At 34.5% G+C, this 21,885-nt stretch overlaps 1 protein-coding gene across 1 annotated transcript; it reads right to left on the bottom strand.

Annotated features, from left to right (window-relative positions):
• Nucleotides 1-15,553: 15,553 nt before the first annotated feature.
• Nucleotides 15,554-16,688, bottom strand: LOC129230030 (speckle-type POZ protein B-like). Its single transcript, XM_054864414.1, has one exon. It carries the CDS (start codon nucleotides 16,661-16,663, stop codon nucleotides 15,692-15,694), a length of 972 nt encoding a protein of 323 aa, XP_054720389.1. The 5' UTR covers nucleotides 16,664-16,688; the 3' UTR covers nucleotides 15,554-15,691.
• Between the last annotated feature and the right edge of the window lie 5,197 nt (nucleotides 16,689-21,885).

The following is a 21,885-nucleotide window of genomic DNA, read 5'->3' as shown; positions in this document are numbered from 1 at the left end:
GTAGCATGACAATTGGGAATCTTTCATACGTATAATTAAAAGTTAAGAGAAGGCAATCCGTATAAATCCAGACCTTAGTTTCAATACGAAGCTCGCAGAGTAGTGTTTAAGCAAAATGCAAAGAATATGAAATTGGAATCTGCTCTTATATTGTAGATTATAGAGACATTGAAAGAGGGGTGTTACCATAGATGTAAACGTTACAAAAGTAAATGTGAAGCTACTGTACTTTAAAATGTATTAGAATGACGATCAGATTGCGCAGCATAAATCATCATCTTCAATTTTTAAGTTATAAATGCAACTCGTGTTCGCCCAGTGGTCGAAATTCTACCATATTCATAAATGAATATTTGAGAAAACTTGTATGAATTTAGCTATTTCCAATGTTTTTATTTCTATTCTTACTTATATTTACTGCATATCTGAAAAGATACAATTTGTATCCGGACACACAATACCACAGTAATAATTTATTCCAATTTTCTTTTTACCTATAATCTCAAAGTAAATGGATGTAGGGGGATATTTCGGTAATGGGGTCGTTTCCGAAATTTTCAAAGTATTTTTTAATGAAAGAGGATGTTTAAAAACAAAGGGTTTAACCATTTTTTAAATAATTTGAATAAATTTAATACTTTTTAACAACCATTTTAATCGATGCGCATATTGAAATTAATTTTTGGCATCAAAAGCGATAAAATGCCACTCATTGATGCCATTAGCGCACAGCTCAAACTATCATAACCCGAAAACGCGGTTGAGAGCAAACCGTAAATATTTAGCGCGGCAATGAAGTCGCGCGCCAAAGTACATCACTTATAACGTCATAAGGACCACGCCTTATTTCTAAAATCGAACATTTAAAAAAGTTTTTAAAAAACAACTGTTGAGAAAATAAAAGTTTTTTCTGGCTCAACATTTTTTTTTTCTAATTCTATCTATTTCAGTGACTAAAAGTAGTACTTTTGATTGAAGGAAACAACCCCATTGAAAAATTAGTGTGGTCGACAGATTTCTGGCTTGAATACTTTTATTTTGGATATCATGTTGCTTTGTGCTAACCCTATTCAAATAAATATTTCCCTACTCTTTGTTTATGTATGCAAAGGAAAAACATTTTTCGCGCTGGCATTGGAAACAAAAAAATTGACGCCAATGGATAAAAATCACCAATTACCCAATTTTCGAAATCTTTCCGTATGAAATGAAGCATTAAAACTCAATTTATACGTAAAACTTCTGTGTGAACGATGTTACTTATAAAAGGTCTACTATTACTGAGTAAGTTACTTCTTCGTCCTTAGAAATATAAATTTCCAAGTGTCAAATGAACGAACAGCGAACACTACTCGTGTCAACATATAACCGTCCATCCAAAAACACTGGGCGTCGTAATAATAGTACAATTTTTAAAAAAGGTCGACTTTGTGATTTGTTTATGGTTAAGGGCGGTGCATAACTGATGTCATACTTTTCAACATTTTCGACCCTCTCCCCCCTTTGTCACAATGTTTTGCATTTCACTATACCCCCTCTTCCCTTTGTCACATGTCACGCTGTTTTTCATAAACTTTCCTATTAAAAAAAGGCTTGTTGTCACGTTCACCCCATTGTATGCCCCTCTTGTCATGTCTTTCCTCTCCATTGTCACAAACTGTTACTATTTCGTGAACACCACCGTAAACCGGGACTTTCGTGGACAGTCCCTATTTTGTGGCAACCATATGCAAATATATATTTCCCTACTCTTTGTTTTCATATGCAAAGTAAAAACATTTCTCGAGCTGCAATGGGGTCGTTTCCAAAATTTTAAAAGTATTTTTTTTTTCTGAAAGAGCATGCTTAAAAACATAGGATCTGACCATTTTTTAAATAATTCGTTTAAGTTTAATATTTTTAAAAAATTACTTAAATCTGCGCGCTTTCAATGTTTATGTTTTTGTCCGATGAGATCACAAATGATGAAATGCCATTCACTGTTGCAATTCACAGAGCAAAATATTTAATTCGCATCTTTACTCACGTGTATTGGCAACGATATGGTTGAAAGCAAGCGTCGAGTGCAATTTTAATTCGCTTCTTGATTATCATAACGTGGAATCGCGGTAGAAAGATACGGCAAAGTGCATCATTTGTGACGTCATCACGACCACGCCTTGTTTCAAAAATCAGACATTTAAAAAAATTAATTTAAAAAAACTTGGGAAAATGAAAGTATTTTCTGGGTCCATGTTATTTTTATTTTTTTTTTTTTTGCTCATTCTACCCATTTCAATGACTAAAAGTAGTACTTTTAACTGAAGGAAACCACCAGACGTGGCTCCAAGGGAGGGGCAGGGGGGGCAATTGCCCCCTCGTCGGAAGCGTCTTGCCCCCCCGTCGGGGAAAATTTAGTATTTCGTCGGGGAATCTGTTTGCTTTGGCGTTTATCGTAAATAATAAAATTTTCTCATATATGAACTAGAAAAAAAAATTAGTAGAAAAAAGTAGAAGTATCTTATATATATATATATAAATGGAAACAAAAATCAATCCCCTTTGAGGCAAGTTTAGCCCGAGTCCGTATAACGTCGTCCAGATGGTGACAAAATATAGCTATTACGGGGGAAATGGTGTGTTTTGATCCTTGAAATTTCTGTTTGTCGATGCAGGGTGTCGATGAGCTGGTTTTGACCTCAGGGTGTCCACTTAGACTAAAAGAGTACCATCCCCGTCCCTGCAGAATGCAGTGGTGATTAACGGTCAGACCTAAGGCGTCGTCATCGGGTTACAAGAGAAATACGTACTGAATGACAATAGCCAGGACGAGACGAGAGGGGATATGGGGGGGGGGGGGGTTGTCATCGGGGAAGAAAAAACATGCTTCGGAGATTTTTGCTTTCCTATTACATTCGCTAAACAGCTCTTCATCAGCACGTCAAGTGTGCAGGATCCCGCAGACGCAGACCGCACTTAGTACTTTATTTTCACTCAGAAGTTACAAGTAAGTTATTACTATAGTTATTTACAACTTTTCTGATTATTGTTGATTATTCTGCAACAAAACATATCGATGAGTAAACGATTTTTTTACCTCATACAAGGAAGTGTACTAAAGTAGATTTAATGTTTTAATTTTTTAGTGCAATGATGTCTTGTCTTCAAATGCTAAATGCAGGAAAAAAATTCTTTGGACTAATATAATAAAAGCAAATAGATGTTTAACATTTTAAATACATTTTTCTCAAAAACTTATATTGATCTTGTTTGTAGGCTGCATAATAGTTTTGTTGGGAATGAAGAATGATTTACTAAACATTCAGGCTTGGCACAACTAAACAATCATTAGATTATTAAACGTCGGGTTGATAATGCATCGGGTTTGGGTTCTTTTTGAGAAAAATGCTTGGGGGAGGGGGAGGGGCAAACCTTTTGGAAAAGGCAAAATTAAATAAATAAATAAATCATGTGTTAAAAGCAATTGAAAACATACATTTTGCTTCCTTTTTTTTTTTTTTTTTTTTTTTTTCAGATGTTATCATGTAGTCGAAACTCATGTTTCTAACTTAAAGTAAAAGCTGCGCTTAGCCCAGACCGCTGTAATCATTTGATCGGACCAAGTCCAATTCAAAAGTCAACATTGCTCCTTCGAGATCGATCAAACCAACTTACAGACTGATACCAGACTCAATCTTGTTTAATTTTTTTTTTTTTTGCAAGCTATATTCTTTTTTTTTAATATACTTTTTTTTCAAGTACTAAAATAGTGTACAAAAGCAGTGCTGCGCAGTCGGAGTCGGACAGATTTTGGAGACAAGGAGTCTGAGTCGGCATTTGTAGGTTAAAAATTCCAATAGTCGGAGTCATTTTCCCTCAATGCCTGTAACACTGCCAGTGATTGCGGGGTCGGAGTGAGAGTTGGAGTCGAACTGATTTTAAGGTAAAGGAGTCGGAGTTGAATTGTTTTTCGGTGAGTTAGAGGGGTGATTAAAAATTAATTGTATCGAAAGCCAATGTGAGCATGAGCACGAAGCAATGCGTTGTCTTTTCGTTTCCCGCGCTGTTTCTCTCTGTCGACTGCTGTCATTGGTTTTTCGAATCAAAAACAATTTTTACTGTGTATTATCTTAATTTTTGAAAGAGTTTATAACTCAAAAAAAGTTTTTTTTGCCTATTTCTGTCCTGATATTTTTGTAGTTGCAACTACATCTTATAAGGCTTCAAAATGCAGAATTTTATATCTATTTTTCAAAATTTCCTCCGGGGAAGAAATCCCCGGGCCCCCTACAATTGGGAATATTTTATACTCCACTTAAAGGGGAGTCATGTGTGACTTTCTTGATAACATTTCCCCTCTTAAGGTCAATCCAACACAGCACATCAGGGAAAACACATTAAAACACGATCATCAAAAATTAAAGTATTGCTGTATGTATCAGATGAAAGAGACCGACATTGTCAAGGAGAAAAAAATTATAAAAAAAAAGTACCTCTCTTACACCACCGAGAGAAACGTTGTTAAAACTGCAAAAGGGGCCCCACACCTAAAATGGCTTAGGGCCCCGTTAAGTCTAAATCCGGCCCTCCGACTCCGTAGATCTGCAAAAATGATCTATGTAGATAAATTTTGGGGTAAGGCTTTGAATTTACATTTTCCCCCTTTAGTCTGGAAAGAGAATTAAAACTTGAAATTTGAAATTATGACCATTTCAACTGGCATGTTCAATAAAAAGTTTGAAACTAATGGTTATGCATTTTCGAATTATGAATGCTTCAAAAAACTTGAAAAAAGTTAGGTATATAGTTAATTTAAAAAAAAAGAAAAGAGAAAAACCTTACACAAAAGAAACTGGTGCAATTAATGTTAATCACTTTGATACTTAATAAGTTTGTTTATGACGTAATATCGTCGGCACTATGCAAAACTACCGAATGTAAAAATTGGCTCTTTTCAGGAGAGCCGAAACAATATTTTTGTCCACCAGACGCTTTAGTTATTTTCAATTTTTTGATTTTTATAAATAACATTAAGTGTAAATCTTATTGTTTGAAGTACAGTAAACTCTCGATTATCCACGAGTGGATTATCTGCGAAAGTCTCGGAAAAAGAAAAAAAAATAGTTGAAAATTTTTGTTCTTCAAAAACGCGGATCTGAAATCAATTCGTTCCAGATTTTTTTTCCCTTTCCCACGACAAGTGCTCCTTCTCAAAAAACGTGAAAGTCGGTATGCATTGTCATCAACTTCTCTTTGACGACACGTGCCTCAAGGGAAAGCGTTCAGCTAATTTCGGTAAAACACATGTGTTTACTGAAGACCCCTAGTTTAAAAGAGCATAAGACATTATCTTTATCATCTGTTCCGATTGAGAAAGGTTAAGAAAACGCCTACAGGTCTTCTGGGAATTCTCTGATGGGGTCTTTTTTGTTGTGGTCACACACTGTTTTCACTTCTGGGCTGTTGAATGTTTTAGGTTGACGGAAAGTTCCTGATTTAAATTTTAGTTTATTTTAATTCTGTAGAACTTGAAATACACATATTTTTTAATGCCGCATCTCTTTTAAACGTTTCACGTTTTATTTACAATACAATCATTCTCAAGCAAAAGATAATTTCTGTCTTCTTTACCTCTGGTTTTAAACCTTTTTCGGATTATCCGCGGTACCTGAGCCACTCAATTCAGGGGATAATCGGGAGTGTACAGTAGTAATAGCAAAGATAGTTCACACGCAAAGATGTTCCACTCCGGTAGAAACGTATGTAACCTTCCTTTCGACCCCTGACGAGAAAGTGGTTCGACCAAGAAGCCGACATTAAGGAACAGGTTGGCGAGACAAGTTTGGGAAAAAGCGTGCTTGAATGATCGAAAAGGCACTAAATCGCCAATGCTGATGTCGCTGCATTTGCAATGCGAATCCGGAGGTGAAGATGTTTTCTCTCTTCTCTCCCCTCTGCGGAAGCGCTGAAAGGGAGGTAATTAAGTCTCATTTGTACGATGGTTCATTGCTAAAGGGTAGTAAAAAAGTCATTGTAGAATCGTCAAGCGTAAGTTATTACGTTAGCGATACGTGATTTAAAAGAATTGGGGCGAAATTAGAATGGCGCAAAAGTATGAAACGAGTAAAAATTTTGAATCCTTAAAATAAATTAATTTTGCCGGAAAAAAAAAACATGCGTTGTTTTTCACTTCGATTTTTTTTTCTTTTTGTCCTTTTTTTAAATCACAATTTGCTTAACACCAGGGCCTGTCATCAGTCGGTGGACCCTGGTATCAGATATTATAAAGAAACCGCTTGTGAACCCCCCCCTCCCTTTCACTTATTCATTTTTACGCGACATTTTTACCTCTTACATATCCCCCCCCCCTCTCTTAATTCTAAAATGAGAGTACTAGTGGGTTGGTAAGATAACTTTATATCAAAAGTACTAAATAAACGATCAGCAAACTTCAACATATTAATTAATTAGCATACTAATTTACATCAGAACTAAACATCCGAAATCTAAATATTTTATTTCAGTTACTGGAAAAACCAAAACATACTTTTTCATTGTGTTCGTGTGTTTTTCACTGTGGATTTTTGCAGTCAAAATGTTCTAGACTTTTGATAAACGCTAAACACGTCTGTTATTTGTTCCCAAACGTGCTAAATACCCCTCATGTTGTTGTAAAACAATTGTTAGAAGATCTTCGAAAAAAAGGAATTCATCATTTATTGAATTACCTTCTCAATCAATTTGGCCAGCCTGAAAAATTGAGACGGATGGACATTCTCCATATCCAATTCTAAGTTCCGCAGTACTTCTTAAAGCACGTGAATCAATTATATCACTGATATAGTAGAGATAAGCAATTTGCAATTATTCAAGATATATGCATTTTCTTAAAATCTGAGCTCCCGTTATGTGTGTGTATCTGTCTGTCGCACTCTAGGGCCAAAATGGACGGACAGCTTTATTTAAAAAAAAATTTAAAAAAAAAATCGAAAGGGGAGTTGATCGGGAGTGTTTTTAGCTAGGTTGTGTTTTTGGATGACATTAATTAACGAAGATATTAGTTAAAAACCTCTGAAATGTTTTTCGCGATTTTTGCAGTGAGAACATAGTTAAAAATTTTAAAATTTAATACCAAAATAAAGAGAAATTTTTTCCGCCTTCTGATAAAATGTGTTTGGAGCTTCTATCTTTCATAAAATTCGAATTATGACTTTTTTAATGCAGATTTTAATAACCGCTAAGCATTTATTCACGCGATTGAAAACCGAATGGGGTTGTTTCCTTCAGTCAAAAGTAATACTTTTAGTCACTAAAATTGATTGAATAAGCAAAAATAAATAAATAAATAAATAAATGACATAACCCAAAAAATTCTTTCATTTTTCCAACAGTTATTTTTTAATTAATTTTTTAATATGTCCGATTTTTCAAACAAAGCGTGGTCTTGGTGACGTCACAAATGATGCTCTTTGACGCATCTTTGTACCGCGTTTCCATGTTATGATAATCAAGAAGCCAATTAAAATTGAGCTCTACGCTTGCTATTAACCATATCGTTGCCAATACACGTGAGTAAAGATGCGAATTAAATATTTTGCTCTGTGAATGGCAACACAGAATGGCATTTCATCATTTGTGATGTCATAGACAAGAAATGTAAACAATGAAAGCGCGCAGATTTTAGCATTTTTTTTTAATATTAAACTTAAACAAATTATTTAAAAAATTGTCAGATCCTGTGTTTTTAAGCATGCTCTTTCAGAAAAAAATACTTTTAAAATTTTGGAAACGACCCCATTCATTGTTGACCAACAAGGGAATTAAAAGCAGTGATTTAAAGTTTTTATTTGTTGCCAGTTTCAATTTAATAGCAAAAAAAAAAAAAAAAAATACTTGACTTTGATTTTAAATAATATAAGACTTTTAAAAGGATTTTCAATTTTCCCTCTTGATTCTGCAGTTGCGACTCAATCGGAGGTTTTTAAAATTTTTAATTTTATCGTTCCTTGTGAATATATGCATTTGCGTTTTATTCCGCAATTTTAACTTTAAGACAATAAAAGTCTTCAGATTTCAAGCGATAAATGTTCGCATTGTATCCTTATCAACTAGAAATCAGTCCGCAGACCTTTTCCACGACACATATATAGTGACCTTTATAACTTTTTCCTGAAAATCACCTTTTCGGACAGCGTTTTTATATGAAGAAGGTTTTTCAAAAAAGTACAGAGATAAATACACAACGTCATGTAACACTTTTAAGAGTTTTTTTTTTTTATTTTGAACTACTAAAGCTTAACAAAGAGTAAATATTAGGTTTATTTTGCATTCAATATCATAATGCTTCTTGAGAACACAAAAAGCGTTTCCCCAATAAGAAAAATATGCATGTTTGAACACTCAAAGCTATGATTGAAAGCTATATAATGATAAGAAATTCTCTTCATGATTTGAGCCGCACTTTTCTTCGTTTGTGGTGTCATTTTCTTGGAATTTTCGAAAACTACAGGAATGCTTAAATTGTCCTTTCTGACCCAGAAAGGTTATTTTGTCCTTTTGAGTGCGTTATGAAAAGTGCTTAGTATTTTTTTTTTTTTAATTCTGTTATTTAAGCACTTTTATTATACTTGGCCTGATTGTCTCGGAGAAATCTGAGGCCTGGTTTCTCTTATATCTCTGCTATTAGACTACTTAGAGACTTCGGGATTTCACTAAATGATTTGCTTAATCTTAAGGTACAACTTAGCGCTGAAAAAATAAAATTCTAAAATAAAATAATTATTTAAGTTAAGATGGAAAACCGCAAGTTTCATGTAATTTCCTCATTAAATGTTTAAATATAAAACCCATTGTTACAAATTTTGTTGCCTTTCAACACTAATGTTAAAAGCAATCATAATGAAAATTTTAAATCAAGGCTCCTCTGAAGCAATCATGAAATTAGCAAACATAAATCCTACAGAGGAACAAGGATTAAATTTTAGTGCCTACTGCTTAAAGTTTTAGACACGTACATAGGTTTTCTCCCTTTTTGTCGGGAGCATTTATATGAAAAACGTGAGGGTAAAATTATTCTATTTCTGAAATACATTTACACTAAAAAGAATAAAAGAACAGAATATTTTTAAAAATACCAAGCACTTTTCATAATGCACTCAAAAGGACAAAATAGCTTTTCTAGATCAGAATTCTTGTATTTTTCGAAAATTCTACGAAAATTACACCACAAATGAAGAAAAGTGCGGTTCTAGTCATTTCAAACCAAACTTTCCCAATAACAAAAATATGCATGTTTCAACACTCAAAGTTATGATTGAAAGCTAGATAATAATAAATCCTCTTCATGACATGAGCCGCACTTTTCTTCGTTTGTGGTGTCATTTTCAAAAACTACAGGAATTCTTAAATTGTCCTTTGTGACCCAGAAAAATTATTTTGTACTTTTTGAGTTCATTATGAAAAGTTCTTGGTATTTTTTAAAAAATTCTGTTATTTGTTTGTTTACAAAATAAGTCAATTTTTGTTCTGCGCACTTGGATCGTAATGGAAACACAATGTTGTCAGCCCCGCCTTATCTCGTAACGGATAAACGAAAACCCCGCTTATACGAATAAAATCTCCAGGAACCGAATATTTCCCAATGTTAGACATTTCGCAATGTTAGGGATCCCGCTTAATCGAACGATTTCCCCGGTTAATCGAATAATAGTGATCAGCTTTCGCATATGTTTTAGCTGAGAAAATTTTTGAATACATAAAAAATTAATTAAGAGCAATTACTGAAGCAAAAATTAAAAATTGTATTTTTCGGCAAACAACCGGCGGGGGAAAAAACATTCATAATCCATCAAAGCATATCCACTATTCGATTTATTTTTTTTTATCGTTGCCATTACCAACAGACAGTTGATAATTAAATTAAAAAACGCAACGAAATATAAACATTGCAGAAGATAAGAAATTGATAGATATTAATTGCGTAAAACACGGTAATTGAAGTTTGAAAGGTGCTCCCAAAATACCTTGAGCAAGGAATTCACTATTATGGACTGTCTCCAAAAAATATTAACTGAAAAAAGGTGTCGGAACAAAGATTCACCACCCATAGTTGTAAGTGACATATGATTTTCATACGTACTTTTATTTACTTAGCTTATTTAAAACGCTTTTTAATAAAAAACATGTTTCTTCTATTACTTAGATATTGATTTATTATAACGTTTTAAGACAAACGTTGTTAATCAGGAAAAATAAATAAAATTTCCCCGCTGATTCGAATAATATTTCTTGGAACTCACGGTATTCGTTTAAGCGGGGCCGACTACCAGTTTTCCATTCAGTAGGGAAATTCATCACAGACCTCCTACGATCAAGAAAAACCATCGTTCAGCTCGCCTTAAACCTTATCATACTGCCCTGTGCAGGTAAACAGCAGTAACTGCAGAAATGATTTTTCAAGATATTTGAAGAAACGCGTTTTGGATTTAATGCTAACAATAGGAAAGTGTTGGAATTAGAGACGTCTTTTTCGCGCGTTATTTTCAGCGGAAACCAAATAAGCGAGCTTGTACAGTAAAGATAACGCACAATAGATGACAAAAATGCAAAAAAATCAAAAATGAAAAATTTGCAGTTACTGCTTTTCCCCTGCACACGGCAGTACAGTATTGCACCATTGATATCCTTAGACCTCATTAACAATTTCACTGATGATCTCCGGGGGGGGGGGGGGAGGGGGAACTAACCTTACGGACATAGCTTTTTCTTCCGTGCCTCTGGGGGTGATGGGTAGTGATTGGTGTTTTCGGAGGAAAGGAAGAGAAGACAGAACTAATAAGAGAGATGGGGAAGGGGGAAAGCCCGGTAAATGTATCTTTACAGAGTTTCCTAAAAAGTAACAACGACTAGGATCATTCAGCAGTTTTCCAAAAATCATTAGTGGGTCCCCTTATTAAGCGAGCAAGTTGCTCCGATATTCGATAAAGTTCGATAATTTTCCATGATTAAGTAGGAAGAGAATAAGCTTGATCCATTTCGCCGTACGAAACTATTCAAAATAGTTATACCTGGATGGAAACAATTAAAAACTCATGTTTAAAACTATTTTCGTCCCGAAATGTACTCGAGAGAACTCGTACTGAAACTTCACTTTGACAAATTCAACAGAATCTAATAAAAGTGAAAATGTTTTAGATTGTGCAAAAAAAAAAAAAAAAAAAAAAAATAATAATAATAATAATTTTTTACAAAGGTCGGTAACATGATAATGAGTGATAGTCTTTCAATGATGAAAAGTAATGAAAGATGTCTAATTTAAAAAATAGCTTTGATCCCACAAATTCAATTCATTTCTGGTGAAATGATTCAATGTTTTTCGTAAAACAATGTTTTTTATGCTACGTAATGTGTACTACAGCCTATATAGAGCTAATATTCTAATGATCAATAGGCAATTTCATTAGTTATTTCCTTTTATATTAAATTTACCTTGACTTCAATCAGTTTGGTATGTATTCTCATTTTCCCAATTGTATTGTTTGCATCAAAAATAAAGATTGCATTAAAAATTTGAGTCAATAAAATTCATAATACACTGAAACACTTTATTACATAAAATAAGAATATTTACATGATTAGTTCATTAGTTTGCTTCCATATCACTACATTTCTTATTGTTGTCAGGGTAACAAATTAATTACAACACTACATTTCACTAGAAATATGCTCAGATGCAATGATAAATAAATTGAAATATTTGTGACATGGGTTTAAGTTACATCCATAGATCAAATGAAAAACAAATAATGGAATTTTTATTCAAAGTGTATTATACAAAAGAATCAAATTTTACCAACCAGACCAATTAGGCTGTTGGCCATGGGTCCCCAATTTTTAAGAGCCCCAAAAATACTAAAATTGCTGCAGTTTCTATGTAAGAAAATTAAGGTACTCTCCTGAATTTATCTAGTTTTTCATGTGTACAAGTGTGGGTTGCTTTGAATAAGTGATTTAACACCTGAACACCCCTGAAACTACCACCCCTGATTCTTTATTAATGCTTTTGTTTATAAGGTTTGACTGTAGAGGACACCCAAAAAATTTTGTTTATTGTCTACATTAGCCGGACCCTGAAAATATTACATACAAAGATCCAATTCGTCACACATCACGCAAAGCGAATATATGCATTGCAAGAACTTACAAGTTGACCGCAATTCGGTGAAGCCTTGTTACTAAACTTACTAGATATTTACTTCATGTAGTGAGTTTTTCTGAATGTAACTAGACTGCCAACTGATTATAGCAGAGCAAACATGCTGGAGGCAGTCCTTCTTTCAGAAGCCTACACTTTGATTTAGAAATGCATAAAATGGAGTTAAAACTGCATAATTTGGGTAAAGCAGCTGAAATTATCTGAAAACTAGAGCTGCTAGAGAAACTTTTAAATTTATTTCTTCGTTTAAACCATTTCTTTAAATTAAAAAAAAAGAAGAATACTCCCCTAAAACAACTCCCGTAGCAGACCAAAAAGGTTATTTTGTTTTTACAACCTCAATGATATAAATCAGCAAAAGTGGAAATAAATAATAATGTTTCTTCCCTCAATGATCAGTAAAAGGGGAAATTTAGGGCGAATTCATTCTGATTAGTAGATGCATTAGTTCGCACAACGCTCAGGGGTCGAACGGCGCGATGACACTTCTTCCAGGCCCACTCAAAGAGAAAAATCGCGGTATCAGTTGCGGTTTTTCAACAGTAGCAAATGAGTACATTAGTTAAAAGAGAGGAACGATTGAACATCTGGAACTCTTCAAATCTTCAGATACAAAAGGCTTTAGAATCTCCATAAGGGGTGTGTCTCCCCGACTCCCGCGAGGAAATGGCAACCCTCCGCCAAGCCAGTTCACCGTTGGCGACGAATTTGTTCCTAAATGTCGGCTTTTGTCCCAAAACATGTTTTCGTTAGTAATTTATTTTCTCTGCGGAGCTTACAAACCGGTCTCGAAGTGAAAGTTCTTCTCCCTTATCTATATTCTTTGGTAATAGCCCTTTTTGAGTACTACGGCAAACCATTGAATTTGAAAAACGAGATTCGCGATTTTTCACCTTCGTTTGTTACCGAGTTTAGCATAGTGCCGATCATATTATCAAGTTTCGTTTTTTTTTTTTTTTGGATTACACAAAACACACACATTACTTTCGTTTAGTACATTCAAAAACTTAGAACCAACGGGTGAGGAGTTGAAGTCGGACTGATTTTGAGGTAAAGAAGTCGGAGTCAGGAGCCGAAGGTTTAAAAATTCAGCAGTCGGAGTCGATCATTTTCCCTTAAAATCCCCTGCCAGTTCTTGTGGAATCAGAGTCGAAAGCTCTAAAATTCCCGAAGTCGGAGTCTGTCATTTTTCTTGCTTAGAACTGCTGGTGTGACTATTCATTTCAATAATTTAAATCTCGCTCACTACATTTTAACTTTTATTTTCTATTTCAAACATGCTTCGGCGGCCCACACATTTTCCTCCAAATAGCTGTGATTTGTACGATGATATTTGTAAAAATCTAGGAATGAAATATGTGTGCAGCTCCTATGAAACTATCATGATTATTTATCTGATTAGCCCGGTTGCCCGTCAGCTCCATCCACCACCAGCTAGGCCTAATCGATGTAGACCTTTTATTACCATACAAATTAATTAAAAATCGTAAAAATTTGCACCTTTTCTAATTTTTTTAGCGCAAAATTTTTACCCGTTCCCAGTTTCTATTTGTTATCAAATAAAATACTTGTAATGGGTTTTAGCAAACTAGGCTCTTCAAAATATTTTCAATTTTTTGTCTTGATTCTGCTTTGCGCTAGCAAAACTTAGTAGTTGTAATCATCTTCCCTTTTCCATGCTTTCCCAAGTTATCCCGGAAAAATAATATAATGAAAGAAAATATAAATAAATTTAATTTTATACGTGTTCTGACTCGCGAGGTTCATCTTAATATAAAGCTAGGCATCGGGCTCAAGTTTCTTTTGAATTTTTTAACTTAATATTAGTTGCTCTTTTTTTTTTTGTTTACTTAAGATGTGGGTTTCTCTGCTCCCCAATAAATATTTTGAGCTAGTGGATGAGCACTGCTATAACCTTGAGCCATGGGAATTTCCCTCCGTAAATTTGTGTGTTTATAAGGTTTGATTACGGAAGGGGGGGGGGGGAGGGACCCTCAGTATCTTAATCGGTCAATAACCCCATCACTCTAACGTTACCAAACATGACCTACAATTGCGTTTTCGATTCTTTAATTTTAAAACTTTTTCGGGGGTGCACCTCGACTCTCACTCCCTATAAAATACCATTACAGATCGACTAAAAGTTCGTTTATTGGACTTCAATTTCTTAAAATTCTTTGGGGGTGAGCACCCAAATCCTTCTCTCCATGAAATTACCGAAGATCATCTAAAATTGCGTTTTCAGAGCTACAATTTCGAAAAATTTCCGGGGGGGGAACCCCCGGACCCCCCCCTAATTTCTACAAGCACAACTAAATTCCTGTTGTTAAGTTTCTTTCTCTGCATAAAATTCTGTTGGGCACACATTTATAATGATTTTACATCATAGTCAGACTTTTCGTCAATATCTAATTCTCATACAGTTCTAGTTTATTGATCTCGCATGACCCTGCTCACAAAAGCCTAGTTTCATGTTTTTCATTTAAAATTTGATTTTTTTCCCTACATATTTCATTTTATCTATTTTAAATTTTTTATTTTTTGCTTTTAATTTTTATAGGGAATTCGTGTCCTTAGAAGCAAAAAATGATTAGTTTCTTTATCACTTGAATTGGAGGGGGGCAGAGCCTGATTACCGCAGGGGCATGTGGGGCACAGGCCCTTCCTCTTAGATTTCAGGGGGGCCCAAAATAACCTTAATTTATCATGTTAATTAAAAATAAATAATGATTTCACTCAGAATCTAGAGTACAATGATATCATTGATAGTTTTGCAAATGCCAAAACAAGGAAAAAATCTATTTGTTGTTAAAAATTCGCCTTAAAAGTGTGATCTCTTTGCAAATCAGAAAACCACTCCAAATTTAGTCTGTATTTACTATTAAAAGTTATATGATAGATCATTTTGGTATTTACGGTTTATTGCAAAGTTTAACCACATTTATATATTTATCGTATACTACTACATATCTTCTACTTTTTAAATGTATATATTACATTGTGATATGAGGTACCACCAAATTTATTACGGTTGTGTAAAAATGCAAGTAACGAAATAAATATTTTATTGCTTCAACATATAAAAAAAAAGCTGGAATGGGGGGGGGGGGCACAAAATGAATTTCCTGAAATAGAAATGTGCCCCATGTCCAATGTCAGGATGATCAGGCTCTGGGGGGGGGGGGAATCTTGCAAAGGTAAAATTTGGCTATGCCCCCCTGTCGGGCAAGTTTGCCACCCTGTCGGGGATTTCCTAGCGCCACCACTGGAAACCACCCCATTGAATTGAATCCATCCAAAGAATTCCATCTTTTAAGAGTTAGTAATTTGTTTAAATATTCAATTTTTTGCAGTCAGTAAGCTCTAAGTCACTATAAATAGCAGCTAAAATAACAATATGACTATAACAATAAACTTTTCTTTCGCAATTCATACCTTATATTATATCACAGATTTTCGTGCTATGAACCCACATATTAAATATTAACATTTCGTCGATTATTTTTGTAGCAACAAAGCGTCCATCACGCTGCTGAGAATTTCCACGCCTAAGTTTTGATGCTCTTTCAAAAATTTATTCCAAGATTCAAGTGTTCGTAATTGCTCGAAATGTTCTAGAATATACTTTCTTGCAGTATTTTTGAGTTCTGAGTCACTATAAATGTCTGCTAAAACAATAATATCCGTAACTGTATCCAACGAAAGTTTATTTTGCAAAAAACAACGACAAACCTTCTTGAGCTCTTGCAGATCGTATTTCTCAGCTGCTGCGAACAAGCCACTAATGATGTCCAAATCCGAATCGTGAGCCACACCGGTGTAAATATACGACATCAATTCCACCAGCACGTCTGCTTCAATGTCTGCAACCTCAACCCGATTGTTAATGTTTTCCCTCATTTGGTGCAAAAACATTCCAGCGAATACTGACGAACGAGAAGACAAAATGGCTTTATGGACTTTGATTTCTCTTGATTGGCAGCTAAGGACGAGATCAGAAAAGTCGCCACTTGTCAACAACGAAAGAAGATTTTTCGACAAGCAATCGAATTTTTCTACTCGTCCCATTAACGACGACAATTCGACATCTCCAATGGGACCGACTGGACCGATTGGTACAGGAGCTACACTAAAATCGAACACGGAATAAACAGTAAATTCACACTGAATCTTCACCGGTCGTTCTGAAATTTCTTCCGGCAACACCAGATCCTTCAGCGTCAAGTTTGTACTTTTTTCCAATCTTCCCGGGCTAAACGATAAATACTTCTTCACCCTCATGTCGGTATTAGCAAATTTTAATTTCACACATTGATCTTTATCTGTATTCGATTCTCTGCGAAGCGTCGGCGGCTGGGATAAAACGAGCGAAGGTCTTCCAAAAGACCATGTTGTATTCCCGGTGGTAAAAAAATACCTTTCGACTTCTAACTTATTTGCGGTCCAATAAAACACAACATTATCGGTCATTTTTGAGCCTTGCGCTTCTGAGAGCTCTTCGTTCACACAACTGGTAGTTTTCCGTCTCTGCGATCTTCGGGGGGAAAATTTTATTCTTCTATCAGTGACGTAACTCGTTCCACGTAAGAAGTTCCACTCGAACAAAGTGACGTCACGTATTTCAACTCATCTTTTCATTGTTATTTTGAAAACTCTTCGTTTTATATAGGTTTTAAAAAGTGCGGCATTCTCACGCTAGCATTTTTAACAAATAAAAAGCGCTTTTGTGTACTATTTCCATTATATATTTTTTATTTAAACTCACATATGAGTTTTGGCCGCTCGAAAATATAACAAATACGTTTGGGAATGAAAAATATAATAGTGATTGTAATGGGGATAAGAGTTTTTACTTTTCCTTTTAAACGTTTTCAAGATAAAAACTTCATGTAACGTAATATTAATCTTCCGCGAAAAACAATTTTCGTTGTGTTTAGGTATATCCAAACAATTTCTTCAATAAACACGCGGGAACATATTAAGCGAAAATAAACAAAAGAAAGAAAAAAAAAAAGAAAGAAAGAAAATCACGAAGCTTTATACTGTATTTAAATTAACATTGCGAAATAAATAAATATTAAAGTAGAAAAGTAAAATAGATTGAAACAGTAGAATAGAAATAGTAGCATCTGAAATTAATTTTAAAAGTTGTCTTGTTTTCGTAAGTTGTAAGACAAAAATAAAATTTTATTTTAAATCTTTTTCTCCAAGTAAAGCAGAATTAATGATGCGTCAAATGTTTGCTGCTTAATGGTTCGAGCGCTTCAATATCGGTTTTTATTGAAGAATGCTGCTTTTCTAGAGAGCATCAATTTTATTGTTGTAGTTGTTTTTGTGAGAGGGGGGGGGGGGGTCTTGAAGAAACAAAATCTGACATGTGACAAAAGAACAAGGGAAGTGTAAGGTCAAGTGTAGCACTTTGTGGCAAGAGGGGGGGGGGGTTGGAGTTCGAAAATATTGAAAAAAAGTATGACATAATTTATAGACAGCCCCTAATGAGTTTTTCGGTGCAAAGTGCCCCCCCCCCCCATACACACACTGCAATCTTTTTATAAAAACTTCTCACTTGTTAATAATGAATAGAGTAAGATTTAAAAAATAATATTAAAAAATGTTCGAAGAAAACGCATTTTACATTTATTAGAAGGTTTCCTTTTTTTTCCTCTTGCAAAAACTCCTTTGGACAATCGGAAAAAATGAAGGTTATTTCTAGATTACATGTTAAAAAGTAAGTAAGAAGCAACTAGCGGCAGCTAAGAAACGCCGCTATCACAGGTTAGTGGATATATCGCAAAAAGTGGGTTAGGTTGTTTTCTTTACATTGTTAGTACGCTGGAGGTGAAACAAGTTGTAGAGAGTTCATTCATAGGAGAATTTCCATGCGAGGGGCTTGTTGTAAAAGTAGTCACCCTTGACTGTTTGGCGGCATTTGTAACCGTTAAGAACCTTAAAAAAGCCTCAACGAAAGAATAACTCTGGAACACCGTTTATGCGTTTCTCTTTTATACCTTTTGATCATTTATACGTTTTTTAAATCAATCCCTTCAGAGTCGAATACATATTAACGGATACCTATTATACGTTTTTTTTTTTCATTTATACGCTTTTTTCATGCAGTCCCTTCAAAAAACGTATAAACGGTCTTCTGTTTTAGTGGTTAGGACCCGTATGTTGAATCCAATAACCAGAGATTTAGCTCCAGCATGGGAAGAACCTAATCCATTGGTTCCCCATCCATTTTGGGCCCACCAACGCCCCTTCTAGAATTTTACCGCCACCTATAGCCCCCCCCCCTTTCATCTTCCTTGAAAAAAACAATAAGTTTTGCGTTAGTGTACATCGATATTATTGAATAGTTAAATGCCTAATATTAATTTGAAGTAAAATGCTTTTCATAAGGCAATTTTATCCTATCACTCTCAAAAAAATAAATAAATAAATAAATAAATAAATAAATAAATAAATAAAAATAAATAAATAAATAAAATAAAATAAATAAACAAATAAAAAAAATTTTTTTTCTAAACGAACTGACTGATATTTGAGGGGAAATACTGCCAAACTACGATCAATGGCGTAGTTCTAGTAATGTGTTTGGTAAGAACCTCCGCGAAACATAAGTCTGATTACGGAACTGATGTAGATATCAAGGCGTTTTCTGAATATAATAAAGATTTTTGAACAAATGTTCTTTCCGATGGGAAAGCAATAAATTATTTGCTTTAATGTGGTTAGCTCAGTTCAATTTTTTCCATTGAAATATTAATTATCATTTATTGTTAGTACTACTGATTAAAGCCCATTTTTACAGGTCCCAGGATGACTGCTTTGTGGGCCTTTTTCTTGGTCAGGTTATGAACTCGAAACCAGAGATTTTTTAATGCCTTTTCAAGCGCATTTCACTTGTTTAAAATGGAAAATATTCCCCGAAAATTTAGTCTATCGTATCTTCCCGCTTTTTATTTTAAATAAAAATTTAGCATCGTGCAAAATTGGGAAAAGAAGTTGGATTTATAAAAATATAACATTTCAATGTCTTGTTAATTTTTCATGCAAAGTGCCACAAAAGTTCTAAATATTAAAAATCGAAATAAAGTAGACCCTCGTTTTACACGGATTCCATTATACGAGGTTAAAGATTTGACGCTTTAATTTCATTTTACGCGGATGAGTTTTGTTTTACACGAATGCGGCTGTGCAAACAGATAATTTATTTTCCTTTTTTCAAAATCCGAACTCCTTAGATTGCAGATAACACGCAATGAACTGCATTTTGGCGTGCTAACAAGAGGGCTTGGGCCACTGGAGACATTTTTGCGATTAATTCCAGAGCTCTTACCAGAAGTAAAGTTATTCAACCCTCAAAATTCAGAGCTCTCTGGAAGAAAAGCTTTTAGAAGTGACAAAGGAGAACGAAACCAACGAGGATATCGACACGATGACACACAACCAAAAGTTTTCACATTGAAAATTTTGAGCCATTCATTGTCAGTGACAAATAATATTTTTTATTTATTTATTTATTTTTTTTTTTGGGGGGGGGGACTTAAGATCCTGTCATGGAAATTCAGCGACTGATTATAGAAACGTTAATGCCCCACAAAGAATTACAGAGGTTTTTTTTTTATTGAATGCCAAAAGAATAACATAAACAGCTCTTTTTTTTTATAAACACTAAGTTAATTTATGTTTTCTTTATACACATTGTGCATCTGTATTGGAATAAGTACACATTAAACTTAGTATATATGTTTATCTATCACTAGAATGAAGTTTTGTTTTTCATCTAACGAACCAAACTAACCCCAATTTTAACACTAATATTAAGTCTTAATTTACACGGTTTTGATTTACGCGGCATTTCTGTAAAACATAACCCCCGCGTAAAACGAAGGTCTACTGTAGTACGCTTTTTTTTTTCTTTCCATGCCGTTTTCCATTTTATCATTAGAAAGGAATTTCTTATAATGGTCTACACCAGAGATATTTTTAAGGTAAGCGTATTTCTCGCATTGAGAATTGGAAATACATCGCAAGAGTATAGTCAAGCGCATTTTCATGCTTTGCATTTCAAGTAAACATTTAGCATCGTGGAAAATGAAAAGAAAAGGGGGGGGGGGGAAGGATTTTTTTTTATAATAATATATTTCAGCGTTCTGTTATTATTTTTTTCTTTCTTATGCAACATGTCATTCTGATAACAAAAATGTTAAAATTCAAAATAATCTTTCCTTTCTCTGCCATCTTCCATTTCATCCTTAGAGAGTTCGGTTACGTCGAAAGTTCGAACTAATTTCACTCCTTCAAAATGAATTTCACTCGTCCAAAAAATGTCTAGACGTGTTTTCGTGCCTTAAAAAAAGGGAACATTTTTTCTGATATTATCAGCTTTCGTTTATTTTACTCCTTCAAAATAAATTTCAATCTTCTGACATATAACAGGGAGTTTTTTGACGCAAAAAGTCCTAGTTATATCTCTGCTTACAACAAAGACTATTATGTATTCAAAACGATAAAATACGCTATCAAAGAATGAATACACGCACGAATAAAATCGACCTGAATCGAAACACGTTGTCACTGATGACATTTCAAACCGGGAGGTTCGTAGATAGCGCGGATCGAATGACGTCACTCGAGAGAAAGAAAAGTTCTTTTCCTATCTTGGCACTACGAGATTTGAATTGCTCACAACGCGCGCCGTTGATGGCTGATTCTGTTATGTTTCAGTGGACAGCGAATAAGACCATGGCTGATTCTGTTATGTTCCAATGGATAGCAAATAAACCAGAAGCTGAAAGGTTTGATTTTACGGCTGGTTGTGATACAAAATGGTCGTTTGGTCGACTTTCTAGCAATTTCTTCCAGGTACCAACACTACGTAGGGATAATAACGTCGAAAAAAATTTATACGTGAAGATGAAATTTATTCTGTCTGACATCAAAATAAAACGATGTTTGTCTTTTACTCCTGGTTTGCGGGAACGTAATACAAATTTAACAATGGCAGATTTAAGGCTTCCGGCAATTGGTGCAGGTCGATATGTGAAAGTACAGTGCGTATTGACTGTGTATTCAGTGTTCGAATTCAATGTTCTTCCTGTTTTACCTGCTCCTGTTACAAAAACTGTTCGTCAGACTAACTGTTCGTCAAGCATCCATAAAACCATAAAACCAAAAATGGATAGAGTGATGAAATTTATGAGTTTGTCACAAAATATTCATTCATTGCTGGAGACTGGTGATCATTCCGATGTCATCATTGCGTGTGGTACAAAAGAGGTAAAAGTCCACAAGTCGATCCTGTCCGTCCGTTCGCCAGTATTTGCTAGAATGTTTTCACATCAAATGAAGGAAAACCTCCAAAATCGCGTTGAGATTACAGATATGGACGAAGTCGTGTTTACAAAAATGGTTCATTACATTTACAGCGGTGTTGTTGAAGATTCGAATCTCGATGTCATTAGCGATTTGTATGTCGCAGCTGATCAATACGACCTGCAAGAGCTCGGAAATATCTGCCGCAGTTTCCTAGAAAATAAGCTCAGTGTGGACAATGTGGTGGATGTTTTTGCTTTAGCAAACGTTTACAGTGACAGTGAACTTAAAACATCTTCGACTGATTTTATATCGAAGCATTTTCAACAGTTACGGTCGTCTCCATCTTATGCCATTTTGTTAAAAGAACACCT

The sequence above is a fragment of the Uloborus diversus genome, chromosome 9, assembly GCF_026930045.1.
Source record: "Uloborus diversus isolate 005 chromosome 9, Udiv.v.3.1, whole genome shotgun sequence".
Classification (NCBI taxonomy): Eukaryota; Metazoa; Arthropoda; class Arachnida; order Araneae; family Uloboridae; genus Uloborus; species Uloborus diversus.
This window is presented reverse-complemented; position numbering and strand designations above follow the sequence as displayed.

Excerpts from the sequence above, each read along its gene's own strand:
- LOC129230030 (XM_054864414.1), bottom strand. The coding sequence starts at position 16,663 with ATGACCGATAATGTTGTGTTTTATTGGACCGCAAATAAGTTAGAAGTC.